Here is a 27956-nt window from a genome sequence, read left to right as displayed (position 1 = left end):
GTACGATGATGAAGCTGTGATCTGAGTTTAGTATTCCTTACTGTGTACATTTTATGCATTGTTGTCTTATTCTCTAGAAGCAAAAAAATATATAAATATAAATATCCAGCAATCTATGAAAATATTCAGCAAGACAACAAGAGCAACAGAAAGACGAACTGTAGAGAGCTGATATCAGCCAGTCAGTCTCCTGCCTCGGTGAACAGAAAGCCTAAACGTGCTGCCAGAACTGAATGATCACTGAAGAAAGGAAAACAGTTATTTATAGGGAATTTCACCAAGCTGTAGAGCAGGTTCTCTTGTTAAGTGAAGAATATACATATTCAGTGTTGTACTGTATTAAGTGTAAAGGATGGGAAGGAAAAAGTTCATTTAAATTTGCCAGATGAAAGTGAGTTACTACTATCATGCAATGAACTTGAAAACAGGCAGTGGTTACAACATGCAGTCTTTCACACCTAAAAAAGGCCCAGTACCAGTTTAGCATTACACGCTCAGCACACTGTCAGACTCTGGATGGACACTTTAGTGCAAGAAGAAGGAGAGATGTCATATTTCTTTATTCTTCTCATTCCTCTTTCACGTCAAAGTCTTGCACCTACAGAGAAACTCCACCAAATGACATCATGTGGAGCACAAAGGCTTTATGCAGCTTTGTTCACATATGCAGTAGTACTCCCCAACACCTGTCAACTAATGTTAAAGTGTTAAACTGTCAGAGTGCCCCTTTGACTCATTATACACATCCCTGTTACACATATGCTGCAATTTTAACATACGAGGAAATTCTAATGAAAGACACTCAATTGGCATCATTGCCAAATATGTGATCCTCTGTTTTCCAGCTGGTTTTTGCAGTCAGATGAAGAGCAGAATTTGATCCCACGGTACGGATGGTCGGCATTAGGGGTGTCACGATAATGCGTTAACATTAACTGTGATATTTAAGGATGAAATATTGATATTGTGCTATTTATGCACACATAATAAATGTGCGGTTGTTCTTTTTGTATGCCATTGTAGAGTCACAGTCACAGATTCTCTCACGCAGTTGTATTTTGAGTTTTATTAATTTGCCAGAAAAAAAGGCAACACACAATAAAGAAAGTTATAGAAGAATTTGACTAACAGCATTGTCTTTTTTTTTTTTTTCAAATCCATAGCTATTGTGACAATATTGTTCAATTGTTTTACCTCAATAATCATGAATTAAAAATCTAATATCGTGACAGCCCTAATTGGTATATGACATATATAGTTCTCTGACTTAGGGGGTCTTCAGATATACATATTCAAATCTATGATGCAAGTGGATTTTTTTAAGAAGTTAAAACAAGGAATAAATGGAAGTTCATACCAGTAATACACAATTTATATTCTTTTTTTTTTTATATTATCATTTACTTTTCATTAACTAATTAATTTGCATCATTTCATCCCACTCTGCACACTAACATCTTGTCAAACTGTTCAAATGGAATTTGGTGGATCTTCACTAAGAGTTCAGTCAGACTATGAGGCCAGAGGACACCATTTGTTCCAGTGCAAAACAAGCACTTTTTGTTTGTTAAAATATCACAACCACAAATGTTTTTAAGTAAACCACTGGAACACTTTTGACTAAAAAAGAAGCCTAATCCATCTGCTTTGTGGTATTAATGACGTGCACTTACACTGCATTTTGTAATGTAAACTGACACAAGTATCACACTCTTGTTCAGGCTGGTTTATTTCCAGAAATCAATTCAACTATATTTCTTTTTTTTATATATAGTAAATGCATATCTTTAAAAAAAACTCCAAACAAGTACTGAGGAAAACCAGTGGCAGCCCTTACATGCTCGCAAAAAAAAAAAAAAAAAAAATCCCACCACTCATTTCAGTCAGAACATGTATTACCAGCTTTTTCAACATGAAATCAGCACATTGTTCCCCCCAAAAGCTGTGAGGATCTTCTGTTCTATGCTTTTACTTTAGAGGTTTTGCTTATACAAGAGTGAAAATATATTTCTTTTGACACATCTTCCATGGGGTGGAGGAGGAGGAGGAGAAAAAATGTGTTGAACTGATTTCAATGTGAATTTTCTTGCCTCTAGTGTATATGTGTAATTACATGTGAATTGTACTGTAAATATGATATCTTTCACTTAATAGTTCTTAATGCATGAACAAAAACATGGCAGTTCGTAATACCAGCTAGCCTCACTGCTAATGGCATGGACAGCTTCTCTAGCATTGGCATACTTCTGCAAACGAAACCTAAAAAAAAAAAAAACAATGACACAAAAGAAATACACGGTGTGAACAAAATAATGGAGAAATCAATGCAAAGTCCTCTCACAGTGACGGAGTTTCTGGTGGTCCTGAGCTTGTATCGGTTCACCTGTTCCCTCCAGAACAAGGCTAATGCTAATGCTTTTGAAGAAGCCTGGAAATTACAGTATGCCTTGGTGCACTCTCAGCAAATGGGAATTTGCTATTAACTTTAGGATCTGCAGAAGATTTCAGAACAGTATACCTGCTGCATTTACCTCAGCCGTCAATAAACCACTCGATCATCCATCAATCCTCTCAGAAAATTAAGGGCACGATCGGCTTGTTGGCTCGCAGAGGCTAGAGGAGCAGGTTTGCCTTAAGAAGGCGAGTGGGATGTTCTTACCTGTTCCTCAATAAGACAGTCACATGTGCCCTTGAGCAAGGCACTCAGCCAGTTGCCTAAATGCAACTGCTCAGTTGCACAAATCCATGTAGGATGGTAGTAAATATTTGTACCAGGGTGAGGGAATTGATAGAAAATTGTTCCCTGGGTAAATGTAAAGAGCCACAGATCTGATAGTATGATCAAACTGTTTTGATTAGCTAAAGTGGGCTCATGCTCTTTTTGATGTTCTGTAAAGTGCTACGTTAGATGCCATAACACATTTAACCAAAGCTGTAAATCGTGTGATCATGTGTCATCTCCACTCTTTGCGTTAGCTCGCTTCATGTGGCTCTGAAAGAGTGAGCCGCAATCACGCGAGTGAGTTCAACCAACCAAAACACCAGAACAAGGCTGACTGACTCCTCACTGTTGGAAGAACTTTTGTTGGTGCATTCATTATTTTGTATGTACCTTGTAACTGGTTTTGTTTTGCATGACCTGAGTTTTGAAAGGTTAATTTTCCTACATTTTTACTCCGCACCATCCGATTCATCGCCTCAGCCAGGAAGAGAAAGATCCAGTGTTTACATGCTCAAATTGCACTTGTTTTACAGCCAGCTCTGCAAATATTGTGAAACAAACTGTTCATTAAACTGGAGGACATGTAGTGTGATTGTTGTGAAACATGAATATGTACCTCTATAAAAGTAACTGTAAATCACACAATTTGGAACAGATGCACCAAGTGGATACTGTAGTTTTATCAGGTTCAGCATAAGCATTAACATCAAATGCCCTTCAGCTACAAAGGATGTAAAGGATGCTTGCTAACAGCATCTGAACGTAAGCCATGTGACTGCACAGTGAGTTGGTGTTCCCTGTATTTTCTCTCCAATAAGTTGCCTCTGGTTACGGTCTGTTGTCAATTACTGTACGAGAATACCTGCAAAGACGCTGCGCTGATTCCCAGTTACGCATCAGTTTACCGTACCTCCTCCTTTAATGGAGGAAGAATAGATCATGTTTAACCAGTAGGTAAGAAAGATTATCCAACACTCTTAAAAAATTTGCAGTGAAAAGAAAGAATCCCACAAGATAAACAGCCCATTTATTTTTCGGTATGAATTAGTAAATGATTTTTTTTTAAATTCATTTCTGTGTTCATTTCTAATTTATTGTATTTGTTACATTTGTTATGGATTGTTATTCTTACTGTTGTTGTTGTTTTATCATAAGAAGGAAATGTAATCCATCTGATATACTGGCACTGGAAGAAAAATGCATTTGTTTTTTTGTACTGTAATTGTTTTGTTCACATTGGGCGCTTATTTGATTCAGTTGTTTAATAAGGTGTTTGATTTCATTTGGAGTATCAGTACTCATGGAATCAACATTCGTGTAGTATGAAGTTGTAATTTTTTTTTTAATTTTATTTTTGTCAGTGCAAAATTAATGTTATAGTGTCAATCAGCTTTTTTAGGTGTTTGAACAAAATGTGTTTTTTACAAATACAAGGTGTTCAAGTATGTGGTATAAAAAGGGTTATCATTCAAACAACCAACTTTTTACAAATAAAGGCTTATACAGTAAAGAAAGCTAATGTCTTTTCATTTGCCCTTTGTGGACTAATATATGACATCCTTTCTTTTGACTTTTTATTAATTTGTTTTCAGATATTAGTCCCCAAAAGGTAAATCGCATAAATGCAATGTTGCAAAATAAGAGGACAAAATCAGGTATTCGCCACTGCTATTCCAGGTTGTTGTCAGAGCTCTCACCTCTTAGTTGGTGTCTTGCTTTTGATAAGGACTGCTGGATATGAAGACAGTCTGAAAACAAAAATTTAAGAAAAATCAAGAGTGTCTTCTTTTAATTTGATTACAAAACATTGCGCGTTTATGAGACTATACCTCCTTTCATACCCTATTTCCTGAATAAAGACGCAAAGTGACTCCTGCTGACAAGTGTAATATTTGCCCCTTTTTCAATTCAGGAACTATTGATATTCACGTTTATTTTTACTTTATTTTTTTACATTGTTTACAGATAAATGATATACCGTAGAGCAGGAATAACTTTGCAGGGCGGTTTGACTTCTGCATGTTCAAAGCACAAGATGATTAATTTGCTCTTTGCTAAGACTTTTTGTCCTCTAGCTGAGGGCATGGCGCTATATATGGTTGCACGTTAGGATTTGTTTTGTTTTTCTCCGGATGCACTCTGAGCTTGAACTTTTAGGTGGTGAAGGTGAATCGAATGTCCTCTAAAATGTAACTGCACCTTGAGCAAAGAGACCAGTTCTGATCCAGTGAGAGATTTAAAATATTATCTTGCTCAAAGGCATTTAAACTTTAAGAAACATTAATTGCTGTCCATATCAGCATATTTATTATGCAGATCAAATAGCACGGTGGGTTTGGAGGGACTTTGGAAAGCAGTGTGCATCCCACTCGTCAGTCTCATGTGAAGCACAAAAGTATCAGTTCTATCTGATGTCTGTTCATTAGCATTGTTTGCGGTCATATACAGAAAGCACAGTATTTTCCATCTTTAATATACTACAGCTGGGTCCACTCTGTGTGGAGTTCGTATGTCTGTGTGAATGCCATGTTCCACCCAAAGTACAAAGACACTTGGGTTAGGTCCACTAGAGGCTTTAAATAGCCTTGTAGGTGAGAATGTGTTTGTCTACATGCATGTTACTGTAGCTGTGTGATAGATTGGAGACATGTCAAGGTGAGCCCTTACCAGATGCCTCGTGCTTGGTGAAATGGATTCCAGGCCCCTCCCGTGACCCTGAAGAAGATAAGGATTAGGAAGTGGAAGAATACTTGCGCTTTATAATTGCAATTCAAATAATGTAAAAAAAAATATATATATGTAATGATATGGCTTTGAAATAAGTAACCAAATCATCACATACAGTACCAGAATGTCCTGTTATTTATGTACCAATGACCTGAAAGAGTCACTGAACCAATGATATCCTGGGATATCAACACTTCAGTGTTGTGTACCATGACAACATAGACTAGGTAAAGGTTTAAGTCTTTATTAGACTCAAAGTTTCAAAGTTCAGCTAAGAACAACTTCAGCCATGTTGCATGGTGCTGCTCTGCACTGCCACAATCCATTGTAGAGCAGTGTTAGCCACTTTGAAATGCTGGGTTTTGTAACGCTTCTCTGCCTTTGGCACATCCTATCTGAAACCTTGTTGCTGAAACCTAACTGCAGTGCTATATGGTTAGACTTACAAACAGCAGTGCTTTGGGCTAAAAGCTAAAATTGCACTGCAACAGATTTGCAGGAAAAGAATTGTACTAACTTAAGTTTTGACCCATCCAAAGAGTAGCCTACAGGTCAAAGACCCCTTCCAATGAAAATTACATTTTTAAGCTTTCTTAAAATAAATAATCTAATTCTCTGATTTTGAAATTTTAGACATCCAGAGATTCTTGCATAGCAAACAGTAACCAGTCCTGTGGGACAGGCCAAGAGGGTTTATCTAACATTAGTAACATATCAGAACTTATGTTAGTGCAACAAAGGCTAATTTGGATAATTATTGTGTTTGCGATGAAAATTGTGTTCCATTTATTTTTAATAGCTAGCAAGTAGCTGTCCAATGTATTTCAGGCACCTTGGATGTTTTGATGAGTTTCATTGTTTTTCATCTTAACCTGCCCATAACAGCACTCCCCCCCTGTTCCAGGACCTGCTGATTTACATGTTAACACAAAAAAATAGGCTTGAAAAAAAAATACACACGTTGCTACATGGACAAAGTGGCAGTCCAAAGAGAACTTGTGAGGCTGTGCTCACCAGCAGACTCCTTTTTATATAGATGATATTTTGACCTGTCATACTTGGAAAAAGCACAAGTGTAACTAACACTGGCCTTGGCAAATGTACCAGAGGACTGTGACAGAGTAAATACCAGGATCCTGAAACTGAAACAGCAATACGTACTTTCATCATATTTTTTTCCTTATTTTTTCTTTGTTTACATAGATATTTTTCATATTGCAATGTCATTAAAACATCGGGCTCATCCACTTATTTTTTAACAAAAAAGCAAACAGCAAAGGTTTTACTTTATACCAATTTGGATAGCAGTTGTAAGCCTAACTTCAGCAATGCAAAACAGGCCATTAAAATAACATCTACAGCCCACCTCACACTTGGTTTTCCCATGTTCCCCCTTTTTTCTGCTCCATATCAGTTCTTTTTTTGAGATATAGCTGGGTTACTATAAATAATTCATAGGGGCAAGAAAAGGCACACAGTAACATGGTTAAGAATGAAGAGAATCAATCTCTAAACTTCCAGAATATAAAGTAAATATTTCACAAATGCATATAAGGAGAATATGTAGTCAGAAAATGTAGCCAACTGAACTTATAGCCTAATAGTTTTTTTTTTTTTAATACCATTAGGGCTAATGTACCAGCTAATGTAGCTAGGCTTTACTTGTTACAATATTCTTTCTTAATACAAAACTCGTAAATAAAAAGAAAATAATTGCATAGTCTTAAATACGATGCTGCAATATTAATTATAATTATCCAGATATACCCAAATGTAAGAATAGCACATTTAGTGATGTGACATAAAATGTGTTTATGGTCAATACTGAAGTATGTATCAGCTACTGAATAAGCAACAGCTACTGTTATTTCTGCATATTAACCGAGACTGACACGAGGTCAGAGGTCATTGTACTGAATGAAAAATGCCTAATAAGCCTTGAATTCAATATTTCCATGATTATCTACTTTTAGTCCAGTAGTTCTCAAATCCAGGCCTCGTGGCCCAGTGTCCTGCAGGTTTTAGATATGTCCGTGATCCAACACACCTGAATCAAATGGCTGAATTACCTCCTCAGTTCCCCAGAGTCCTCCTAAAGACTTCTATATCTGACTCAGGTGTGTTGAAGCAGAGACACATCTAAAACCTGCAGGACACTGGGCCACGAGGCCTGGATATGAGAACCACTGTTTTAGTCTAAGTGTGATGCCTCGCCATTCTGGGCCATTAGTGTCTTAATTTGTGCCTGTAAAGTGAGATTTAATTAAATCTGACTACATATTGTTTACCTCAAGTGGTTTCAACCTTCAACTTTTCAAGTTGATGTGACTGTAGCTGTGACAGACATACAGTGTAGGGTGGTTTGCTCTTGTTGTTGTTGTTGTATATAGTTTTTTTTTTTTTTTACCATGCTTAGCCATTTCTCGTCACTCTGACCTGCGTAATGATGTTCTGCTGATGTGTCCTCCTTCAGATACGAGAGAGAGTTAATGCGCAGGTTTGTCTCTTCCTAATTGATTTCTTTTAATTTACTCTTGCTAGACTCGCCCAGACACTTCAACGGCTGATTAGGCTGCCAAGTCAGTTCACCTTGAGAGGATCTAAGGTTTGCATACAGTATAAATATGTATAACATACAGTTAAGTCAAGATTAACCCACAGCCTGTTACAGCTTATTAAAATATGCTGTAAAAAAAAAAAAAATGTCAAGTGTAATTTCCACAATTTTCTAGTGTGGATAGATGCTCTACATTTTTGCTGTGTCTGAATTTACCAGTATTTTCAGTGCATAGGCTCGATCTGCACTGAAGTGCTTTGCTGAGGAGATGGATACCGGGCTGGTGAAGTAGCTCGGCGAAATGTGTCCTCCATTTCCGTGTTCTATTGTCAGCTCTCCATATAAAAACATAAAATATTGAAAGGGTGCATTAACATGGATCGGGAATTGATGGCTGTTTCTCTTTCGGAGGAAAAAAAAACAAAACCCCACAGTGGTCAAAAAAGCAGTGGATTCTTTGGCTTTGTGGTTTGACCTGCAGTCAACCTCGTCAGTGCATTATTTTAAGAGAAGTCCCCGTGAGCGTGGATCACCGTGGCCTCGACAAAGCTTGGATTGGCTGGATGGATGATGTACTCTAAAATCATCAAATATTCAGCACAAAAACGCTTGAATCTGTTACTTTAAGCATCGTGTTTATTCTTCAGGCATCTGCTCTGACATGATCGCTGCTATAGCTCGCAGTGCACATCTGTTTTCCTATAACAACGAAGTTCATCAGTGTTGCCGTGGAGTTTTTGTTTGGGACGTGAAAAGAGAGTGAAGAAATGAGAAGGAGTGGAAACATAATGTGTTTAATAAAATATTAAGACCCATCTTTTTTTTTAATGCACTGTGACCATGGCTGAACTACTAAGTAGGCACTATGTAGGAAACCCAATGTCTAGGAAAAAAGCAAAAAAGGTTGAGCTGTTGAAGGTATTATTATGATTACATATGCTAGCATTGCATATTGCGTGTTTAATATAACCAAGAATGTGCATACACCAATAGCGCCACCGTCACTTTTGCAACTAACTGATAATGTGTGGTGATTTTTCCTCTCTAAAATCTGCTTTACACCCTCACTAATGATCAATCTAAGGTCTCAGTATTTTATATTGGACATACAGAACTGTGTGGATCTCTTCAAAACGTCGGTGTACTTTGTGGAAAGCGCACATTTCCTCTTGCCGAGAACCAACTTTCAGTTAAGTACTGAGAAGATCACGACTCAAACACATAAAATTATACTTTTACTGGCAAATCTAACAGCTTGCCTCTCAATTTATTTTGGCATTTCCCTTGTTGCTAAAGGACAGATTTTAGATGATCAAAAATGTCATTAGACAAAATGGATATGGGGACATTATGCATCTTCTGAAAGCATAATGTTTCTCTGTGCCAGTAAGGGTCATCTGTGCAATTGCTCCTTTTTTTATTGCCAGCACTTCACAGAAGTTATAGCCTGAATACAATGCTGACAGCCTGTCGATTAGACTGCTTGCTGATGTAAATGTACTCCCGTTCTGTGGCCCTTGTTTCTCTTTCCTGAGACAATTCGTCATAGGTCGCCCTCTTCAGTGACAGACTCTGAATTTCAGAGATGACAAAAGTATCAGGAGATGTTGCGTCTGACTGACTGTGTCCCACTTCTTTTAGGTTTGTTTGCACAATTGTGTCAATCTTTGTGAAAGCTGTGTCTCATGCTTGCATTTGATGGCAATGTGAGATGATAGTTCAGTGTCACTGCGTGTGGTTTTTAGTACTAAGAGAGAAAAAAAATTGCAGTCCAAAGGAGACCTTTTCATCTGTGTTAGTCAGATGATGTTCCACACTACAGTGTTTGTTTGTGTGTTCTTGCTCTCGCATAAGATTTGGTTTTGTACCATCACTATTTCTATTTTATGGTTGCTTGGTAGCAGTGGGGACATAAAGTGAAGCCATGCTAAATACGTGGCCTATATATTTTTGTTATCCAAGTGGGAGAGGAGGGTGAAGAAGAGCGAGGCCTGCTGAGATTGTGGAGTGTGGCACTCTTGGCTCCGTTGCCATCGGCTGCATCAAGCTCTCTGTGCACCAAACCCCCACCCCGTGTGCGCGTGCACACACACACACACACACACACACACGCACACACACACACACACACACACACACACACACACACACACACACACACACACACACACACACACACAACAATGCATCTAACAGACTGGCCTGCCATCTACTGTCCAGTGTCTGAATTGCATCCCTGTCCTCCTCAATAGCAGCGGTGCCTACAGTAAGATATGTGCACTTTACTCAGCTTCTTTCTTTTAATGACAATTTCTACTTCTACTCCACCGTGTCTCAAAGGAAAATTATTGTACATAACATCATTTATCAGACTTCTTCATCTAATAGACAGTGACTGATTGATTTTTGCACAAAAACATGTGAAGAATCCATGATGTTTGTATAAAAATGGCTCAGAGCACTTGACAGCATGTCTTTTTGGGTTGTTTTTTTCCCAGTTTTTATAAACTAAACAATCATTTGATTAATGGAGAAAACACTCAGCAAATGGATGCAAATTATAAATAGTCATTAGTTGCAGTTGAAGAGGAAATTCAGTGTCTGCTTTTTACATGAATGCATAAGTAATAACAATAAAAGATCTATTAATGACATTTAAGTGTATAACGGTCACATGCACTTTCTCATGCACTTTTACTTTTCAAACATTTGGGTACATTTTACCAGAACTGCATACTTACACATACCTAAGCAGATTTTTAAAACAGCGCTTGTCATAACTAACTTGTCACAGAGTACTTTTAAAGTGTCGCAGTACTTTTGCACCATAAGAGATGCAAATACATCCTCCACCACTGTGCATTACTACAACAGTCAGCCGGATTGTTCAGACAGGTCTGTCAAGAAGCAAAAGAAAACACCACTCAATGTGTACTCACTCTTTCTGAGCTCGGAGTTTTACACCCCCTCACAGTCTGCCGACAGGGAACCACTGCTTGTAGTGGGTGGATGAGTAAGTCTGTGTGGAGGTATTGCACAAAAACCTGCTGGAGGTTTGAGGAAGACACAGTTACAGGTCCAAACAACCTCTGCGAGACAACGCTTGTGCTTGGTGGATGCTGCAGGGCAGATTCGTCATCAGCTCTCCACTCAGATTAAAAACTAACTGTAGAGCCATTAATGTGACTGGAATAGAAATAAGAGTCAGTATGATAGGGCTGAGGGGTGAAACAGTCAGAAAATGTCAACAATCTAATGTACAATTTGTAGATATAAACCTATATCATTATCTATGATGGCTAATTTGCTGTGTTGCTTGCTTGGCACAGGTACAAGCATTTATGGTCCCCAGTGCATAAATCATAATGACTTTGATGATCCTCTTTTCCTCAAATGCCACCATGAAACCACCAGTCAAGAAGGGCACAACATATTTTAGCAGCTGCAGTACACATGCAGCTTTATATTAGGGTTCATATATTAGGGTCGTGTTATTAGCTAGAGCGATTTTCTGGATTTTTATCTGAAGTGTTTCAATAACTAATGGGTACTGGTACAAATATCCACGGTGTCAAGTGGATGAATCGTGAGGAATTAAATCTCTCATACTAAAATACCAGTGTGAGCATTTAGTTGAAAGCACCAGTGTGCTCATTTACAGTCTCATGTGGTAATCCATATGGGTGCAAACTCTCAGTCTTACTCCAACAAATAGGCTATAACTGGCCCCTGGCGAACTGCGAATCAACTTTTCTTCTTCTTTTTCATCATTTATTTTTATTATTAAACAGAACTGTTTTTTGCTTTTGTTTGTTTTTGCAGTAGTGGTGTAAATAACTGACTCCTTTGACTCAAAATAACCATAACCTTTGAACAATAACCTGAGTGGAGTGAAGAAGAAGTCCCACGTTTGCCGAAATGCAATCTCAACTCTGCCCCCAAACAACAAGGATGTGACAGTATGTTAGGGCAAAGTGCTTATTGTGTTTATACAATCCTGATCTCAACTTATGTGGGAATAAGCATTTCCCAAATGTAACTAACTGAATGCACTATTAATGGTTCTACTCATTCATTAGTGGTTTTCCCACTCGACGTGTCATGGAATCAGAACGCTCTCAGACTCTGATTAGTCGGTCGTGAGTCATGCTGTTGCATTTATTTAAAGACTGGCCCCTTGTTGTTTCACTCTGCAGTTCTGCCCAAACGCACAGCTGCCAACACTTTTTTTTTTTTTTTTTTAATTTTCCAACAAAGTCTACAGACAGTGATATTGTGTCATTTGCCAGCCTATCACATAAGTGTCTTCTGGATAATGAGCTCTACACGCCTCCCTCCGCTTCCCACATTATACCGCTGCCTCCCTCCCTCACCCTTCCAGTCACCCCTAATCAACATTTTTCACATTGTTAATCACTTATGTCAGCTTCTGGTAATTATAGGCAATTAATCATGTATGATTCACTGTCTCTCCCTGTCAGCATTGTGCTCCACGCTGTGTGAGCGAAAACGACAAAGGTGAAACTGCTTTTATTAAGTAGGCAGCAGCACCAGGGAGTGGACTCCCCAGTGATAAGCGGCATGTTGCAGTGCTTTGGCTTACACTTCCTTGAGGCGAGCGATAAAGGCCAGGTGGAGATTAAATTACATTAATTCCTTTGCCAGAAGCCTTGACCCAGAATGACTTACAAGACAAGGAGGATGAGCTGTGGTGAAACTACTGCCAAAGTACTGAAAAATGAATTAGCCATCAGTGTCACAACACTCTGTGGTCCTAACCTGCCATGTACAGTCACCATTTCAACACACACACACACACACACACACAATGGTCTGACTGTTTGCTCGAAGTATGAACAGATGGGGGTTTTTCTTTGCCATCATATCTCATTTCCATCTGCCCTGCTTTAAACTTTTTGAGTCCGAGCGCCTGGATCGATAATTTTGGAAAACCAATCAATTCGATTCTGTTTTATTTATATAGCACCAAATCACGACAAGCACTCGCCTTAATATTATAAGGTAAAGACCACACAATAATTCCAGGGAAAAACCTGGCAATCAAAACGACCCCCTGTGAAACAACGCTCTACACACCCAGTGTACACACCTTCTCTGGCAAACATGGAAATGCAAACACGCACATTATCAGCAGGTCCAGTACCAAGACTCCTATGACCTTGCCTGTGATACTGTGATGCATTCACCCCCCCTCTTCTCAGCTGCTCGCATGAGTCCACTGTGAGACAGAAAAGTATAACTTAAGTTCTTAAGAAGTTTTTGTAAAGATGTGCTCCCTGCAGCTCGTGTTGGTGCTTTTCAGCATTACAGGTAAACACATTTCTCGCTCTTGTTATTATTGGATTTTTTTTTTTTTTTTTTTCCGTAGCAGGTTTAAATTTTATGAACACTTTCTTGAGCCCTGGTATTGTTTTGCAGGATGTGTTGAACTGATCACGGTGACGACCCCGCAGAAATATGTCAACGTTACAGCTGGTGGAAGTGTCCTGCTCCAGTGTGAGTTTGCTACTACTGAGGCGACAACTACCAGTCTGACAATCCAGTGGGATTTAGTTTCAACATCCTTTGTGGGACAAAAGCAGGTAGATGCACACTGCTGCTCAGATTACAGTTTTGCACCAAGTCAGCTAAGTGAGCTTCATGTACCTAAATGTGACTGAATTGTAGTATTTTGGGCTGGGATCACAAAATATCCTCTGATTTAGTAAATCAAAAGAGGGCATAAGCTCATGGGACTGCACGAGGTGTTGATCGCTTCTGAAAGCCATGAATAATTTTGTGTTTCTTCTTCTGTGAGAGCAGATCAGAGTATTGTAGCAAAGCACAGCACAGGTCATTTTCAGTACTGAAATGCAGCAATGCTCCAGTTGGATTTACACTGGTTGGATTCTCACCAAGGAAGCAAACATTTTATATGTTCCTGTATTTTAAAGGACTCATAGAAAAGTCTGGTTAACATAAAAAAAAAAAAAAAACACCAAAAAACAGCGCTATGTGCAACTACACACATGGGTTTGCGCCTTTTTCACATTGTGCCACATTTTCTTAACTGCTAGCAGACACACCCAATTTGGATCAAAAAGCCTGTGACTGAGATCGACAAAAAGTGCTTGTAAAGTTATGGATGTGCTGATTACATTATTTTACATTACAGTGCTAAATTAATGCTTAATTGGAAAAAAGAAAAACGTTGGTCCTCCCAAGATCATATTCGCAGCAGAACCAAAGGTTTCATTACTTATGCAAACTAGCTCGAGGACAGTGAGGCTCTGCATTGATAGCCAACAGAAGTCGTGTGTTGTTGTAGTCGATCTGATCTGACTTTCTGCCATGTGCTTTCAGATCTGTTACTATCAGTTAGGACAGACTGCCATTAACAAGCCTTATGAAGGGAGGATTCAACCTCCCACTGCTCCTGGCACCACCAGGAATGCCTCCATAATAATGAAAAACATGCAGGCATCAGACTCCGGAATCTACAGCTGTGAGGTTCACAACTTTCCCGATGTTGACGGACAGACTCGGGCAAGCATCATTGTGAATGTCCTCGGTGAGTTTAATCCACTTCAGAAATAAATTTGTGTTGGGTGTGTTTTTTTCCTGCTATTATTGTGTTTTTGCATTTTTGTACTCCGTGTGATCCTATTTAATGTCATACAGGTGGGTTTTAAGCACACGTAGTTCACACACTTTAGCCACAGGTAAAAGTAGTTAACAAAAGGAACGACTGAGTCAGGGAAAGGGATCAACACACAATTCCCACAGCCCTCAGATGAGGAACCAAAAAGCTTGTGAGGGTAAACAAAGGGTGTGTAGGAGATTTCATGCTACCTGATCACACCCATTAGAATGCTGCTGCTTCAGCCATTATTCTCCTGCTATAAGTAAGGACGTGTGACTCCCTGAAAAGGGCGTAACAGTGTTTTTATGTTTGTTTTTTTTTAAAGTGTGATTCCAGTAAATTGTTTCAGTTATCTGTCCTCACCTGAGATTTCTGTATCAATTATTAATGCTGTAACATTAGCAAACCTATTAAAGTAGTGGCCCTGAATAGCGTAAATAGGGAATTACATTCATCTCAAATCCTCTCATTCACCGAGTTACCAGGACAACCTTGCAGGCCTCAGTAGTTTCCATGGTTACTTCAGCAGTCTCCTCATTGTCAGTGATGGAAATTAGAAAAGGACTGTGACTGCATCCTCATACTGCATACAGAATATATACGAGTGTCTCCTGCATGCATGTGCTACCTAAATACTGTACAGGCTTTATAAAAATATTAGCAGGGGGCCCTTTCTTCATACTGACTGTGACACAAACTATGAATATGTATGACTGCACTCATGCTGATTAACATGGGATCAAGGCTGATTTGCATCGCTTACTTTCCACATACCATTTAGTGAGACTGAACAGTTTTGCTATAAATTACAAAAATATATGTATATAAACTTTATTCCTCTTCCTGAGCTTTTTAACGTGAAAGTAAAAACACATTTGGTATCAAATATGAATTTGCCGTACTGAACGCCCAGTGATCAGTGGGCAGGCGCAGTGAAATACAGATTTCATCTTCAGCCTCTGCTCAGTTCAGGAGGAGGCCACTCCTAACGTACCCTGAATCACGATGACTAACGGCTGCACACGTGACATGCTGTTTGATTAATTGCAAATAAAGGATTTGCTATTTTAACAAACTCAGATCTGTTTACCGTCTTTGATACACAGTCCACATTGATGTTACTTTCAGGACTTTTTTTTTGAATAAGCAAAAACAGAATTTCACCTATCTACCTCCAACGATAACAACCCTAAGGAGAGGCTGACAAAGACTCCGGCTCATAGATTAAAATGAAACGGTGCCAGAATTTGCTTTAAGTCCTTCATTTCCCACTATTTACTTCCTAAAGTGTACAAAGTGTTGGTACAATGTCAACAGTGCACACAGATAGGGTGGAGAGGAGAAAGGACCCTTATGCTTGAGATCTGCTCTCGGGCTTGTGATTTATTCTCTCAGATTAAAATCAGCCAATGAGGTGGCGGACAGACACTCAGCAGTGCAAACCAATAATTGATGGCACCTCCAAAGACAAACCGGCATAAACAGGAAAGAAAAAGTACACACAGAGAAATGCACACAGGGCCTCTGACTGGAATGAAGCAGCAATCAATACAGCATCTGTTGTAAAGCAGTGGCTGAAAGAACATCTAGAGGTACTTGACCATTGCTGTTTCAGCCCATTTTATACTGCAACAAATTTCAGAAGAGAAAGTAGTTTTTATTCTACTGCCTTTATTTGACAGATCTACTAGTTGTTTCTTGTGCTCAATATCTGACCCAATCTCAGAGGATTATAAAACGACGTAGTGCTAAAAATTAAACCAGAACTGTTTTTGTTTTCCCGCTGTGCCATCAGATGCTCATAAGCTGTCACCAAAGTGTGATTTCCCCGATAAAGATCTCAGGTGGTTTCACTGAAATAGCATCAAAGCTCGCAGTGGCAAAACTATCCAAAAGTAACAATGAAGAGCGACAAAGAGGAAAAATGAGCAGATATGTATGCATGACCCTGTCATGAGTTAAGTATTGTCAGACAGAACATGTATTATGAGGATGACATGTTTGAAAACAGATTTTGTGTTGAATTATTTTGCCGAGCCTCCAGGAGCTCCTGCTGAAATGGCTTGAAAAATGTCAATGATCTCTACAGGCTGAATGTGTGCTTTGTGAGTATGTCAAGTAGATTATTGTAGACTGAAAGTGAAGTCAGCCAATAAACCCTTGCATCCTCCCTGTGGTCCATCAGAGAAACCATCTGATCCTTACTGCGCCGTACATGGTGATGTGGAATCAGGTCACCTGGTCACTCTGACCTGCCACAGTGAGCGTGGGAGCCCGACGCCGACCTACAGCTGGACCAGACTGGATCAGACCAAGACAAGGAGACCAGTGCTAGGAAAAAGTGAGTCCTGCAGGTGTACACAGATATATAACATTAGCACATTTATCCTCTCATGAACCTGCGTGCTGTGTTTTTTTTCAGCAACCATAACTGGAATACTGGAAATCAAAAACATATCCCAGTTTGAGTTTGGGGAGTACCAGTGCAATGCTACAAATGCAGTGGGCTTTGCAGCGTGCACCATTGAGCTGAGCCCTGGTTTGTCCTCATATTTGTTTTTGAAAATGGGTTAATGTGCATTGTGTGAAATAACCCCTTACTGGTTTAATAACTGTGTTTGTATAGAAGCGGGAGATGGAGTGATTGCAGGAGCAGTTATCGGAGCGCTGCTCGGGTGCGTGCTGATCATCCTGGTTGCATGGTTCATTGCTCACACTGTGAAGAAACGCAAATACAACGCTGTTAAAACGGCAGAGGCCAACGAGATGAAGTGAGATTTCAGATCCTTAATAACACTGTTTCACTTCATCTAGCCATTCAGTTTAAAGGGTGTGGCGTCAACTCTCTCTTTGTCCACTAGGAGGAGCTCTCTTCAAGCCCAGGAGGCCTCAGACAGCACTCCCAGTGCAAACGCAGCTGGCAACCTCCACGATGAAGTAGAAGACCCACAAGCATAAAAACGCCACTTTAAAAGCTACAACATTACATTAGCATCACTAATCTGTATACCAGTCGTTGACACAGAGGTAACTCAGATGCAGTTACAGCAATGGCGCTAATCTTCATGTATGAATTTGCGTTTTCTATACTTAATAGAATTCAATCAGTTTTACGTCTTTTTCATTTTCCATTATGTTTGCTGGACAGTCATAGCAGATCTTTTTCTTACATGCTGTGGAAAATAAACTGTATAAATACATTTCTAGTACTTTAAATTCTAGATATTTTTTTAATTAATAATTAAACTACCTGATCCAGTCATGCCTATAGAGCAAAGGTACATTACATAAGAGCCAGTTTTTGAATGTACTATGTCAATACTTCAGTATTGTATTGTATTGTATGATGGTAATTGTGAATCATATAAATGATTAATGTACTAAGTTACTAATACTGCGGTCACACTAATATTGTGTACAAGCTCGATGTGTGATTTTGGTTGTTTTGTGGGGTTTTTTTTAATGATTGTTAATGTAAGCTAATTGTGTTTCAGTTTTTTTTTAGAACTGATTTTTTTTTAGTAGTAACAGCATCATTTTGTTTTGTATCATAATCAAACTTTACAGATGACAATTAAATAAAATTTTTATCTGAAAAGTCTTGTCACCAGTAGCTGCCTTTACTGAATATTGTGAGAGCTCAGATGACGGTGATGAAAACAGGGGCAATATTCCACATCTACATAGCCAAATACAAAGTGTCACAGCTTACACGCATTAGAGCTTTACCTACTAATAACTGTGCAAATGTAATTTCCATGGATTATTGATTGTGCTGCTATGCTGGGCAGACTGTACAACAATCACAACACAAGTGAAAGAAAGATTCTTCTAAGGGGGTTGTTTTGGCATTTTCAGGGTCAGTAAGTTTACCAAGTCATGAGCATCAAACCAAGAACAATGAGCGAAGTTGCCATCATAATGCACACAAGATTCATATTTTTGTAATAATGAACATATATAGGCAAGTGTAGCACCTCCTTTAATAGAAGTTTTAGTATCAAGGAGTGGAAGGATGCAGAAATGAAAGGACCAGGATTATTAAAATGCAAATGTCTCAAATAATAAATCAAATACATTTCCAGCAAACATGTCAATTAATTATATTTCCAAAATTAAGACCTTCTAAATCCAAACAAAGTAGCATATCTGTTGCTTTCTATCAGGATGCCTGTCATACGTGACAGTCATCACTTGAAATGCAGCTTTCTGTCATAACTCCAATGTATTACTCACTATTTTTCACTGGTAGTGTCAGTCGCTCCATCACTTTGTTCTAGACTGAAATATTGTTATGGCTGCTGGACCGGTGCTCTGAATTCTGAATTGAAATCTATGGGAGAACTCTTGTAAAAGAATCACTTCCAAAAGGCTGAAGGCTGAACGCACCAGATCACAAAGATCAGGCCATCTCAAACTGTTTTCTTGAACATGACAATGAGCTCAGTGTACTCAAACCTCCACAGTCACCAGATTTCAGTCCAATATTTATATAAATCATTTTTAAAAAATCAAATGTTAATTAAAAAAATACAGGAGAGCAAAATGCAACATGACATGGTAAGAGGACTATCAGTGCAGTATTAATTAAACCTGTATTGTGGGCAGAGTGATGAGAAGGGAAGAAAACTACATGTTCAGGCCTGGAGCCCAAAGCAGCGAGCAGCACTGAGGACATCATCTCTGGTCAGATAGCATCCACAGAGTTGCCTCAAGCCAGTGAAAGACTCCCTCCCATGCAAGACTCGCCAGTTGTCTATGAAAACAACCTTAGGGGGGAAAAGACAGGGTAAAACCCTTAGATTACAAGGAATTAGACCAACATTTCAGTTGTCCCAAGGCTGTAAATTAATTTTAGTTGGAACTCAGAGACGCATTTATATTTTTATATCATGGTCTGAACTTATCTTACTTTCCCTGGAGTCAGTTTCAACCACAGTTCGTTCTCCGGCCTCCTCAGCTCAGTGGTCAGCTCTCGATGTGCTACATACCATCGCCGAACCATGTCATGGGGGACTGTGTTTATCACAGATCGGTCGTAGTTGTTGTATCTTGTTGAGAAAAAATAATCTTGCTGTTAATTTGAACTATAAAAAAATACCTCAAATAGTACAAACCATAAAAACATCAGTGATGCTAATTAAATGGACAAGTATTAAATAATATCTGACAAAATTAAATTAATTTCAGCATCAACATACCGTATCAGATACATCTCATTGTTCCAAGGGTACACGTTGAGCACAGGGCCGATGCCAGTCATGTGGTTTCGGTGGCTGTCTGTATTCTCAATGTACTCGTGCCTGATGGGCACCTGAGCAAGCAACTCAAAGTTTTCAGGCGACTTCTGCCGCAGTTTTTCTGCAGCATAGAACCCATCCACGAGCAGTGTCCTCCCCCCAGTTCCCTCATGCTTGAGACAGTGGAAAACCTGGGTTCTGCCCAAACAATCACAAGTATCAAATAATCAAATATTATTAGGATTATATCAATATATTGAAAAACTGCTGACACTAAAGTCTGATGGTTATACACCGCTGCTGGGTTTTGCTTCACAAACGGCATCCCTTTCACTGCCATCACCTGTTTTAGAAATCCACACATCAGTTCATCTCTGCTGCACCTACCCACACGGTTCCTGAAAATAGGATGTGTCAGTGTGACGGTCCAGGGCCAGCTGGCTGTAGGCAGTGTCTCCCCTGGAAAAATCTGAAGTGAAGGACCACATTCTGCCATATGTAGTCTCCCTTGTGAAACAGATGAAATTGAGGAGAATAAATGAAAAACTGACTGAACAACTTCTGCACTGCCACCGGATATGAAGTGGTAAGGTAGAGAACCAGCGAAAATGCTTAATATTTCCATGAGAATGTAATCTGCTGGCCAAAAGGAAGCATACCTGACTAGACCGACCCTCTGGGTTACTGCCTCTGTGGCTTCCAGTGTGGCTGGGACATCGTCTACAAAAGCGATCCCATACAGAAGATAGTTCTGAAGAAACTTCTTTAGCTCATCATTGCAGCTCATGAACTTGTCCCATTTGGATGAGGGTATGTTTGCATTTCTATAGATGTCTGAATTCCAGAGGATGCGTGGTTGTACTGTGAGCTGCTTCTTTCTCTCAAAGCTGTTCTGAGCTAGCCAACTGAGACTGTACTTGGATACATGACCGCCAGGCCCTGGAAGATATACATGCAAAATATTGTTATTATGTATTCATAGAAAGAGCATATAGTATTCTACTTGAGCTGATTTTGATTCTATTAGATGATTCTATTTTCTCTCATATACACTTCAAATAATGAGGTCATCCTATGTGCAAGTAATCCCTATATTCCAAGTGCTCAGTTTCAAACAGCTTTTTTCTTCTCTGGGGTCTGTGTGATGTCACTGAGAGTGGATAGCCCTTATATGGATATCTCAAGCACACAGCTCTGGCTCTGTACACAGAAGCCCCACTCACCTGTTGTTTCAGCCTTCTATTAGAGAGGGGCAGCCAATCAGAGGAAAGTTGCCTTAATGAGCTACAAGAACTTGTTTAATTTAAAGAATATGTGAGGGCATCATATTGTGAGTCAACTTACACTCTATTGTCAGAAAGCAAATCTTATTTATTTGTTGTTCAGTGTTAACACTCATCTCAAATGTTGAAAATATTTAGTATTGACAAGTAAGGCTAGACTACCAAGAAGACAAAGTGAGCACAGACACACAAATAATTTAGCAAGGTTCTTTTTATCTATTTAAATAAATGTTTTGTAAGCTGCACTTAAATGCTAAATGCTATATTTTGGCGCATACATATTACATATGCTCACTAAAATGCATATTTGGTTAAACTGCAAAAACAGACGCACAGCAAACCTGCATCAAATATTACAAGAGCACAATGTATTTAAAGGAAACAGAATACATACACAACGCAGGGAGAACTGGAGGGTCGATAAGCACTGAAGCATCAGTTTTGCCTTGAGGTAACCTACTAGTCAGTAATCCTGTTACTGACTGCAGAAAATAAACTTTGCATGGTCCTTTTCTGTGTATCCAACTGTTGGATCACAAGGAAAACGATGGCTCAGTGAAGTTCAGTATTGGTGACTATTTTATAGTGAATAATCTCAATTACATTTGGCTGCAACAAAGTGTATCAACTCAAATACGAAAATAGAAAAAAAAAAACTGCATTAAACTGCATTTAAACTGCATCCACGTTAACCATGGTGTAGTAGTTAGTGCTGTCACTTCACAGCGAGAAGATCCTGGGTTTGAATCCAGTCTGGGGGCTTTCTGTGCAGAGTTTGCATGTTCTCCCCATGACTGCGTGGTTTCTCTCCAGGTACTTCCTCCCACAGTCATGCATGGGGTTGGGTTAATTAATGACTCTAAACTGACCTTAGGTGTGAATGTGAGCATGAATGGTGTTCTGTGTCTCAGCGTTGGCCCTGCAACAGACTGTCCAAGGTGTACTCTGCCTCTTGTGCCCTATGGCAGCTGAGAGAGAGTCCAGCACCCACACCCCCCTGAACCCTGAATTGGATAAGTGGAAGAAAATGGATTGCCAGCACCAATTTCTATTGTCTATCTATGATTTTTTTATTTTATTTTTTCTTAAACTGAGCTGCATTCAAGCTGTACTGTCAACAATGACCGGCACACAGAACACAAAGTCTTGGCCAGTAACCAGATATCAGCTGACAACACTGGAAGCCCTAAAACAGCCCTAAAAGCTGTTGTAGCTGAGGGGCTCTCAGACTGATGGACTCGGATCTGAATGCAACATTTATCTCTGGTGTTCCATGTGCCACTGTGATTTAGAATTTGCTAAACCCACTCTAAAAGCACCACTGTTCACAGGCAGAAAATGCACTCAGAAAGCAAGCTGACCTTGAATATGTTCCACTAACAGGGAGAGGCATGCATGCCAGAATGCCTACAACAGCAGCTGTCTTGGGGCTGGCACATCCACATGTCGCTTTATGTAAGATATAATGTCACTCCAGTGTGTGCATAAAACCATAGCGAGAGTACTTTTCAGCAGCCACACAGAAAGGCATCAGTCTGTTTTTTTGTTTGTTTTTTAAGGCAGAACTATAGCACACAATTCAGGGAGATTCCCAAAGAAAAAGAATCTCAAATCTACCAGACGCCGATTGCACTGCTATGGTGTTAAAAGCTTAAAGGAAGACGGTGTCTCCCAGCTTGTGTCTGGGTTCCACGGGTCACAGAGATTAAAACTTTTCAAAATAGAGCAGGGGGAGTTTGAAAATGCACATAAAGACACGAGATTCCACTGGTGAATAGTTTTCAGGTAGCACAGGCTTCCGTTTCCACACCTGGATTCTGCAGGACTGTTTAATATTCTGAGTTCAAAAAGCAGGACAACTAAATCCCACATGGCTTCTTTCACTTAGCAGGGTAAGACAGACAGAGTAAGCAATGGCTCCAGCTAGCTGGTGCTTTGAGCTGGTTAAGTTAGCTCACCTCCCTCTTGCCGGGGTTTCTCTTTTGGGACCAGCATTATAAGCTGAGCAATGATTTGTGTCTACACCAATTGGGCAATTAGGTGGAATATGAGGCATTAGAGAGCACGGAAGGGGTTTCTTCAGCAGTGGGCAGTGAGAGAAATCCTTCCTGTGTTCTGTGCAGCAGATCATGAGAAAATATAAACCTGCACATTTTCTCTGCTGTATTCCTGAACAGACTGGAATTCACGCATGCTATACAATAAATTATCATTTTGATTTGTTTGTTGTGTCAAATTCCAGCTAGCTTTTAGAGGGTCAATAGAAAACACTAAATGAGTAACACAGATATATCTTGTTCTCATCTTTTTAAATGACAATGGTTGCTGATAAACATTATTAAATCCAGGTTACATAATGTTCCTTTTAAGTGTAAATCTTTTTATGGTATATAACTGAAACTGTCTACGTATTTTCTTTTCTTCGCTTGACTACACCCTAAGCCTTACCTGCCCACAAAGTAAATCTTTACACAGCTCCAAGACATCATGACAGAGGGCAAAGACCACTACACATTTGGCTGTGGAGAGAACCTCAGATGTGTAATGATTGATATTATGTAACAAGATGTATCTGAATGTCCCTCAATTTTCTGTTCAAATGCCTTATCCAAATGTAATATCCACACAATAACTTTCTGACTTTCAGTAGTGTTATTTTATTTTATTTTTTGAGGGGATTTTGGGCTCTTTGTTGTATGCAGCCACAACTTTCTTTGATATGCAGCACAACAGTGTTGTTGTAATTCCATGCAGGACACTTCAAGTCCATGCGCCTAGAACCGAACATTTCACTTGTTGGATATTTGATGGTTGTGTATGGACACTGTTGAGTGTGTATCCCACTCTATGTCTGCTGAGATAATCTCCGCTAGTCCATAACCCTAAATTTGATGAGCAGTTAAGAAAGCTGTTTCTTGTTGTCCAGCAGGAATACCAAAGGATCACTTTAGGCTTCAGACTGCAGATAGTTTTATGTATAAGTATAGCACTGCAATGGTTAGAAACAACAGACTTTAGATTATTTGTTGACTACTGACTAGTGGGATAGCTCCGCAAATTCAGTTAATTTTAAAAGTGTTTTTGGAATATAATCTACACAACAAAATATATTCCACAGTTTCACTGTAACCCAGTAAACCAACTAGTGCTGCTATGGTGAAGTATGTCTTGGTCCTGGGTTTTGATTAATTATAATGCAATTTAACTAAAGAACATTTGTATTTACAAAAATATTCACATGGTATTACATCTATCTAATAGATTACAGTTTGCTCATGTAATTGGGGAGTCCTCTTCACACACTAAGGTTAATTATGGAGTTCCACCGGGTTCGGTGCTGGGACCAATTCTATTTACACTATACATGCTTCCCTTTGGCAGTATATTAGAAGGCATAGCATACATTTTAATTGCTATGCATTGCATTGCTATGGTACCTGGCTTTGTCGATCCACAAAGCCAGATGACGCACATCAATTACTTAAACTGCAGGGTATTTAAAAGTAGAACGGGAGGTAGAGCCTTCAGCTTTCAGGCCCCTCTTCTGTGGAAACAGCTCCCAGTTTAGTTTCAAGAAACAGACACCCTCTCTATTTTTAAAATTAGGCTTAAAATGTTCCTTTTTGATAAACCTAGTTAGGGCTGGATCAGGTGACACCAAAACATCCCTTAGTTACTCTGCAACAGGCCTGGGCTGCTGGGGATTTCCATGATGCAGTGAGTGTTTCTTCTCATTCACCTCTTTTCACTCTCCATGTGTTTATACACCAATACTGTAATCATTAGTAATTAACTTTAAACTCTGTCTCTTACACAGTGTGTCTTGTGTGCTGTCTCCCTCCCCTCACTCCCAACCAATCAGGACAGGTGACTGTCCCTCCCTGAGCCTGGTTCTGCTGGAGGTTTCTTCCTGTCAAAAGGGAGTTTTTCCTTCCCACTGTCGCCAAGTGCTTGCTCATAGAGGGGTCATCTGATTGGTGGGTTTTCTTTGTATATTATATTGTATTTACTATATAAAGCAGTTTGAGGTGACTGTTGCTCTATATAGCAAATAAATAATAATAAATTCAACTGAATGAAGCATGAAAAGATCCATGATCCATTTACAAAACAGACGATGTTTTGTCCTGAGTTGTCTTAAAAAATAAGCAACACTTTAGCAATGTGTGTCAGATTTTCCACATTCAGTCAGCCTGTCATTACATGTGCATTACAATTAACATGTTACAATTTTCACATGTAGTGCGTTTTGGAACCAAACATGGCAGGCGGAGGCAGGAGGCCTTTCATTAGTTTGCAGTCAATGAATTTTCATCCAGTGTCCCCACCCAAACCCACCTGTGCACCCCCCCCCCCCCGCCCCCCCAAAAAAAATCTTAATAAAAAATTATTGTTACCCGCTTACAAGTGATGATAAGGGTTTCCTCTTCCACTCGTGTGTTTTCAGGACGTATAGCCAGGTCTATACCTCCGGTGTCCAGGTTCCGCTGGTTAGTTTTGGAGTTGTACGAAGAAGCAGAGAGGCAGTGATCACGCAGCCACACGTAGTTAAAGTGCATCACCATCCCTCCATAATTGAGCTCTGGAGATTTTATATATGGTGTTTGGGGTGGAGGTCAACAGCGAAATTTGTAATAAACAAACAAACAAAACCAAGCAAGCGCAAACTGGGTTAAAGGTCGCCGTTAAAAACTCACCAAGACATTCCTCGAGAACGCGAAAAGCAGCGCAATTCCTCCGTGGCAACACTGTGCTTCTGAGCCCACGCAGCAGCTGAGCTTGTCTCAGCACACTCATGTGTAACCTACCAAACATTTCAGGTGCAAGCACACAAATGCACTAAAAAAATAAACCCAAAATTTAAAATGATTTCCCGGTAACTGTACGCGTGACCCAACCTACTGAAGCCACAGGATCGTGCTGTGTGTATGTGTGTGTGTGTATATGTGTATGTATATCAGTCCTTCACTTCCACACAAGAAAGTCTTAAATCTTGTAAAATTTCTTGCCATGATGTAAAAGTCCAAATTAATCATTAAACCACTGCTCCTGCAGATTTGCGGGTCCGCCATCAGCTTCTTCTTTGAGGATTGTTTGTTTTATTGCGGCAGCTGCAGCAGTGAAGTTGTATTACTGCCATCTTCTGGATTTCATTCACATCAGAGGAACTTAGATGCGCTTTTCCCCTCTGCTCAGAGAGGGCTGGAGGCAACAGGAATTCATACACCGCTGCCTCTGCGCAGTTTATGGATGGATATCTGCGGGAGAAGTAGAGATGAAGGCCAAACGTAGCTTGCTGACCCTTATTTTAAGGTGCCAGACATTAAGAGGCCATATAAATGGGTAGGTAGCTGATAGAAACCTGCTTGCTGGCTCCCTCTGGAGTAGAAATTGGCAGTCCATCAGGGGGCTTAAGCTCATTAGCTGGCATAATACTCTATTCCCTGGCCCCTGTTTACCACACTGTTTTTGTGTGCTACACAACGAAGTGCTGGCAGCTTGTGGTTTGTATATACTGTGCATATAAAAGTGGGTGGGAAACAGGTGGGGGGAAGCCTAAATTCCGGAGAAATGGGGCACCAGATGGGGGGAAATGACTCTAAGCAGTATAAAGCTAGTTTAAAGGTGGAACTTGGAAGAACATCATCAGCTTAAATTCAAATTGATTACTCCTTCTGTCCTGTTAGTCAGCAGCCATGTTGAAACACATCTGGGCACTTACTTTGAAGCACTACCTTTTTCCTTGTTTTTAAATTTAATTTGAACATTAATTTTAATGATGAGTAGAATATAAAAACAACATGCACAGAATGTCAAGTCAAATCTGATAAAAAATAAATACTTGAGAGTTTGTTGACTTTGCGCTCACAAAATTCTCCCATTGAATTCAAATTTATTTCAGTGCCATCTCTCCCTCTCTTTCTCTTATAATGTTTCTGTAGTAATCCTAGCAATGACCATGGATGACCATGAATACCTCAGTCCATCACTGTGAACCACAATACTGCAAACCCAGTTAAAAGTTCCCTTGCTAGGCAGTCTTTACCTTTGAAAATAATGATCTTCCTCTCCTGTCCTGCCTTTCTTGCATCTTTCTGTGAGTGAACTTGGTTACATTCAAAAACAGGAAGGCCAGAAAACATCTAAAAGAACCTGCATAGTTCTGAAAAATAAATTACATAACTGAAGACAAAAGGCAGAGATTAAAAAGAAAATAAAACATGGGGGGGGGGGGGGGGGGGGGGGGGGGGGATAACTGCATTTGTTTGAACTTAGCCTCAGTTCACCTGTCAAAACGGATCGCATACATGCTTGTGAATCTTGTATCAGTACACAGTGGAAATAAACGGGCCAAAGTAAGGAAGCGGTTCCTGCTCAGTCTCCCTCAGTTGCGGTGTATTTAACCCAATCACGCCTGTGCTGTGCATGCTTTGCTGGAACACTGATGTCATCTGTAACCACTCAATCAGTAATGTAGTCACTCTACTCTCCCACTGATTGTTGTTATTGTGTTTTTTGAATTAGCACACAGAGACCATCACACTGCAGCTGGGTACGCTATGTTCCAAACTGAAGTCCATTGCAAGCCAGCTGCTGGAATCACCAGTACTACGTTATTTTTGCTTCCCTGTAGCTTGAGCGGGGAGCCCTGCTGAAAAGGCTGCGGTAATGTTGCATTCACAGGCTGTGTGTCATTTAGCATTTTTGTGGGGTTCAAAGTGCAAAACGTGACAATGAATGTTTAACCCATCCGAAGCTAAAAGATCCTACAACATAGTATCTC

General features: G+C 39.7%; 2 protein-coding genes across 2 annotated transcripts; one reads left to right on the top strand and one right to left on the bottom strand.

Annotated features, from left to right (window-relative positions):
• The first annotated feature begins 13291 nt into the window (after positions 1-13291).
• On the top strand, positions 13292-17750 carry LOC115792283 (V-set and immunoglobulin domain-containing protein 1-like). Its single transcript, XM_030746752.1, has 7 exons — positions 13292-13337; positions 13446-13609; positions 14370-14577; positions 16835-16990; positions 17072-17188; positions 17276-17420; positions 17511-17750. The coding sequence occupies exons 1-7, from the start codon at positions 13295-13297 to the stop codon at positions 17605-17607; spliced, it is 930 nt and encodes a 309-aa protein (XP_030602612.1). The 5' UTR covers positions 13292-13294; the 3' UTR covers positions 17608-17750.
• Positions 17751-18654: 904 nt separating this feature from the next.
• On the bottom strand, positions 18655-26245 carry tmlhe (trimethyllysine hydroxylase, epsilon). Its single transcript, XM_030746684.1, has 7 exons — positions 25870-26245; positions 25578-25754; positions 20549-20828; positions 20277-20396; positions 19851-20087; positions 19562-19700; positions 18655-19418 (listed from the first exon to the last, which is right to left on the bottom strand). The coding sequence occupies exons 1-7, from the start codon at positions 25985-25987 to the stop codon at positions 19287-19289; spliced, it is 1203 nt and encodes a 400-aa protein (XP_030602544.1). The 5' UTR covers positions 25988-26245; the 3' UTR covers positions 18655-19286.
• Between the last annotated feature and the right edge of the window lie 1711 nt (positions 26246-27956).

Source organism: Archocentrus centrarchus, chromosome 14, assembly GCF_007364275.1.
Source record: "Archocentrus centrarchus isolate MPI-CPG fArcCen1 chromosome 14, fArcCen1, whole genome shotgun sequence".
Classification (NCBI taxonomy): Eukaryota; Metazoa; Chordata; class Actinopteri; order Cichliformes; family Cichlidae; genus Archocentrus; species Archocentrus centrarchus.
Note: the sequence above shows the minus strand (reverse complement) of the source record. Positions and strands in the feature narration are given on the sequence as shown.